The 4339-nt window shown below is 41.1% G+C and overlaps 1 protein-coding gene across 1 annotated transcript; it reads right to left on the minus strand.

Annotated features, from left to right (window-relative positions):
• Positions 1-270: 270 nt before the first annotated feature.
• Positions 271-3277, minus strand: LOC122052013 (serine/threonine-protein kinase RIPK-like). Its single transcript, XM_042613387.1, has 5 exons — positions 2741-3277; positions 2484-2619; positions 1588-1724; positions 1076-1199; positions 271-1002 (listed from the first exon to the last, which is right to left on the minus strand). The coding sequence occupies exons 1-5, from the start codon at positions 3125-3127 to the stop codon at positions 491-493; spliced, it is 1296 nt and encodes a 431-aa protein (XP_042469321.1). The 5' UTR covers positions 3128-3277; the 3' UTR covers positions 271-490.
• Positions 3278-4339: the final 1062 nt, after the last annotated feature.

A 4339-nucleotide genomic window follows, 5' to 3' on the forward strand; every position in this document is an offset into this window, starting at 1 on the left:
TTAAACTTGAGTTGGTTTAGATGTTATATTGAATTGGATATCTATATTTTGATCCAAGCTCCAACATATCCTTTGGATCCATGGACTGAATGGGGTGGCAATGATATGCGATATGCAGTAGGTCTTCCATTTATAACTAAACGCCAAGTACTCCGACTCAATTGAATCATTTGGTTAATAATTATGCAGTTCAACCATAATTCATATCCATTTTGTGTTCTAAGTGTCACCCAAATTGAATTGAGTGACGCTTATTATATCTCCCAAGTCTAGCACGCGCAATAACACATTCAATAAAACTATCAATAAGTGTACTTGGACGCAAGCAAGGGAATAGTTATTTGGAGCACTCAATTTGAAGCTCCTCAACGGAGAGATTGCTACGTAACATATAACAAACACATTCATGTAAATGGCTTACTTTGCTTGAACAGAGCATTAATGCCTTTACTCTGATTCCGCCTCATTTATCCATCTGCCTCTGCTGCTGCTATTGCAATGCCGAGTTTCTCCGCAGTCGATTACCTACCTCTCGGCAAAAGGCCGCGTCGGAGAGTTTCCCTTCCCGTGGCGATCTCAGTTTTTGCCCGCGTCCACGCCGGCGCAATTGGTCCTTCTCCTTCTTTGTTGCCTCGTTGCCTGTGTCGTCGTCCGTCCCCGGCGCAACGTACACGAAGGGGGTCACCGGCGCGTCCTCTAGCTCCAGGAGCGGCTTCAGGGTGTCCACCACCGTGGACATGTGAGGACGGCGCTTGGGACCCTGGCTCAAGCACTGATGCACCAGGGCGGCCGCCTTCTGGGCGCCGGAGATGGAGTACTGGCCGTCGAGGCTGGGGTCCATGATGCGGCCCAGCTTCCGGGGATCGTTCAAGCACGGCCGCGCCCACTCCACCAGGTTCTGCTCCCGGATCGGCCGCGCCTTGTCGACACACCGGCGGCCGGCGAGAAGCTCCAGCAGAACCACGCCGAAGCTATACACGTCGCTCTTCGACGTCAGGTGGCCTGAGAAAATGATTAATCGCTCAGTCTGCGATCAGCTGCCACGAAGAGAAGACGGCGCAAAGCTCTGATTTACCGGTCATGATGTACTCCGGCGCGGCGTACCCGTGCGTGCCCATCACCCGGGTGGTGATATGAGTTTCATCTCCCTCAGGGCCGTCTTTGGCCAGGCCGAAGTCCGACAGCTTCGCTTCGTACTCCTGCAACATTAATTCACTTGAGTCACTACAAACTTTTCAAAACGTTCGCTAGCTACAATTTTTTTAAAAACAAATCATTTTATTAGATGCAATCAGTTAGTTATTTCGACTCCAATAATTGCTCTCAAGTTCATCTTCTTTTGTTCAAGGTAGCTCCAAATTACAAGTTACGCTATTGACTTCAAAGTCGTTCGTTAGGCAATCGTGGATCCCATAACTGGTGCACACTCTTGATCAGTGCCTCGCCGCCTAACAGAAATTGATATGTTTGAACAAGTACTTTATCTCCTCGTACCTTCTAAATTGAAGCACTTGTTTACTCAACCTGAAGCAAATGATTTTTGACTCATTGGATTAGGATGAGCCGAGTTTGAACAAGTAGACTTACAGAATCTAGCAAGATGTTTGAAGCCTTGAAGTCCCGGTATATGACTGGCTTTTCGGCTTCATGGAGGAATCCTAATCCCTTGGCCGCTCCCAGGGCAATCTTTAACCGTGTCAACCATGGCAAAGAGGCAAAATATCCTGCCCATATCAAGCAAACATGATCTTTATAATTATCAAAATTGGTGAAGAAAGTCTCTTCATAATGTTTCAAGTCAATGGTCTAATTTGCGCAGTGTGACCAGAAATGGAAGAGCGGTTTGGCTGATAACCGACATGGAATTAACAATTGGAGTGAATTGGTGGAAATATCACTGAGTTAATAACCGACTCCGTGAATTTTCTCCCTTACATTTAACTTTTTCTATTTTTATGATGCAGGCATGCGTGATTAAGTCCGGCAAGATGTTAGGAAGATGACAATATTTTGGAAGATCAGCCAACAAAAGTTGAAGACTTTCTATACACAGTCCAACTGCAGCTAAAACATAGGAAATTAATTTATATTTTTTTTTATAAAATTATTAGTATTAGGTCATATCTAAAGAACTAAATATGAATTAATTTAAGGGTCAAAAAAGCAGAAAAATGATGGCGCGGTTGTTAAGCTGATAAACTGTCACTGTATCATTTGTAAGCGACATGAAAAGGACATGGGAAGAGAGTCTGTATTTAGACAACTAATTGTGCAGATTAAACAATAGTTGCATTTAGATCAGAGAATTGCAGCTGAATTTACTCCTTAATTAAACAGCCAGTCGGATATGTGACAAAGATTAAAAAAATATTATCACAAACCAATTAGTTGTTTAGAAGTGGATGTCAACAACCAGTGGATGGATAAAAAATGAAGTTTGTTAATGATATGTAAGCGGTGAAAATGATTAAAAAAAAAAATACTTTTAAAGAGGTGGTTTTCCAGGCTTCCCTTGGGCATGAATTCATAGACGAGCAGCCTCTGTTCATCTTCACAGCAGTAGCCTATCAGTTTGACAAGGTGAGGATGCCTGAGACGTCCAAGAACCAACACTTCGGCCTGTTGCATCACCCACAGGCATGAACTGATCAAATATCGCAAGAGTATGAGGGAAACAACGATATGGAACTAGAGAGGGTTAGTTTAGGAGGGAGGGAGAAAGAGAGAGAGGAGGCCTCACCAGCCACTCTTTGTGGCCCTGCCCTCCGTCCAAGTCGAGGAGTTTCACAGCCACCGGCTGAGGCTTCAGCCCCGGCTTCACCTTATCGTCGATGAATCCTTTGTAGACCGGCCCGAAGCCGCCTTCCCCGAGGAAGTTGCTCAAGGAGAAGCCCTTGGTTGCCTCCTTCAGCTCGGCCAACGTGAAGACGTAGAGGTTTGACCCGATCAGAGATACCGACAGGTCCTCAGGGGACAGCATGCCAGTCGAGGAGCTGATGTCGGAGAAGGATGACTGCTTCTCCATCGGCGCCTTTGCCTTCGCGGTTGCCTTGGACACCCGGCTCTTGTTCTCACTGCCGCAGCACCCGGGGAGCAGAGTCGACCACCAGGGGACCTTCGACGTCATCCTGCCGCATCAATCAATGCAGAGAGGGAGAGAGACAGTAGTAGCTCATGGAGGTGGCTACTGGGAGAAGTAGGGAATGGGAATTAAGCGTTGAAGAAGAAGCAGAGGGGATTAATGGAAGGAGATGGAGATGTGAAGGTAATTGTTGATGGCATACCAACTACTCCACCAAATATAAAGGCCAAGTCTCCCCTGACCTGGATGGGCAAAATGTCTAAGCTGGCCCTTGACTTTGGCAGCAGATACTCGAGAATTTGGAAGATTGCTTTTCAAGCTGTCTTTGGTGAGACGAGATTGTTCATCCTAGGGTGCGGGTGGAAAGGGCCAAGTCGCTCCTGAGCCATTTGTGAACACTTTAATTAAAACTTGACTCGAATTTAAAATTGACTGGGTTTGAACTGACTTCATTAGAAACTGAATTCGAACTTAATTAGTATTGACTCAGTAGGTCAGGGAATCAAACAAGTCATAATAATATATATTTTTATAATATATAATATATTTATTTATTTATTAAAAAAAAAATTGAGCTCAGGTAATAATTAAATACCAAGCTCGAATTCAACTCTACCCGTTTGAGCTCGAATTGAATCAGTATAAATTGAGTCGACTATAAACTCATCCAACTAGACTCGTTTACCATCCTAGTTCAACCTACCAATAATCATTCCACTCCATTGTACCTTGTTATTTTTTTGTTTGTTTGTTTTTTTAACGAAATCTGAATCACAATATACGTGGATGGTGTTCTAGACCTTTTAAATTTGGACAGTACATTCTTTTTGTTATGAAAAAAAAAAAATTGTACTTAATTACACATGGATTGACAAAAGAGCCCCGTTGTGGAATTCCTAAAACATAATTAACTTTCCGGGGAAAACTAAGTTTTCGTTGATTTCGAGATTAATTAATTTTTTTTACCAAAAATATCTTTCGATAAAAAAAAATATTAAAAAAAGAAAAAAATATTAAAAAATGTAAAAAAAAATGTTTTAAAAAATTTAAACATTTAATTTTTTTTAAAATAAATAATTTAAAAAAAATAAAAATTTTAAAAATAAAAAATAAAAATTTTAAAAAATTTAAAAAATTTGAAAATTTTTAAAAAATTTAAAATTTTAAAAAAAATTAAAAAAAAATTTAAAAAATTTTTAAAAAAAATTAAAAAATAAAATAAAAAATTTAAAATTTTAAAAAATAAAAAAAAAATTT

This window comes from Zingiber officinale, chromosome 3A (assembly GCF_018446385.1).
Source record: "Zingiber officinale cultivar Zhangliang chromosome 3A, Zo_v1.1, whole genome shotgun sequence".
Taxonomy (NCBI): Eukaryota; Viridiplantae; Streptophyta; class Magnoliopsida; order Zingiberales; family Zingiberaceae; genus Zingiber; species Zingiber officinale.

Coding starts and splice junctions, on each gene's coding strand:
- LOC122052013 (XM_042613387.1), bottom strand. CDS start 3,127: ATGACGTCGAAGGTCCCCTGGTGGTCGACTCTGCTCCCCGGGTGCTGC. Junction 1,200..1,587: donor CAAACATCTTGCTAGATTCT/GTAAGTCTACTT, acceptor TTAATGTTGCAG/GAGTACGAAGCGAAGCTGTC. Junction 1,003..1,075: donor GCCGGAGTACATCATGACCG/GTAAATCAGAGC, acceptor TCATTTTCTCAG/GCCACCTGACGTCGAAGAGC.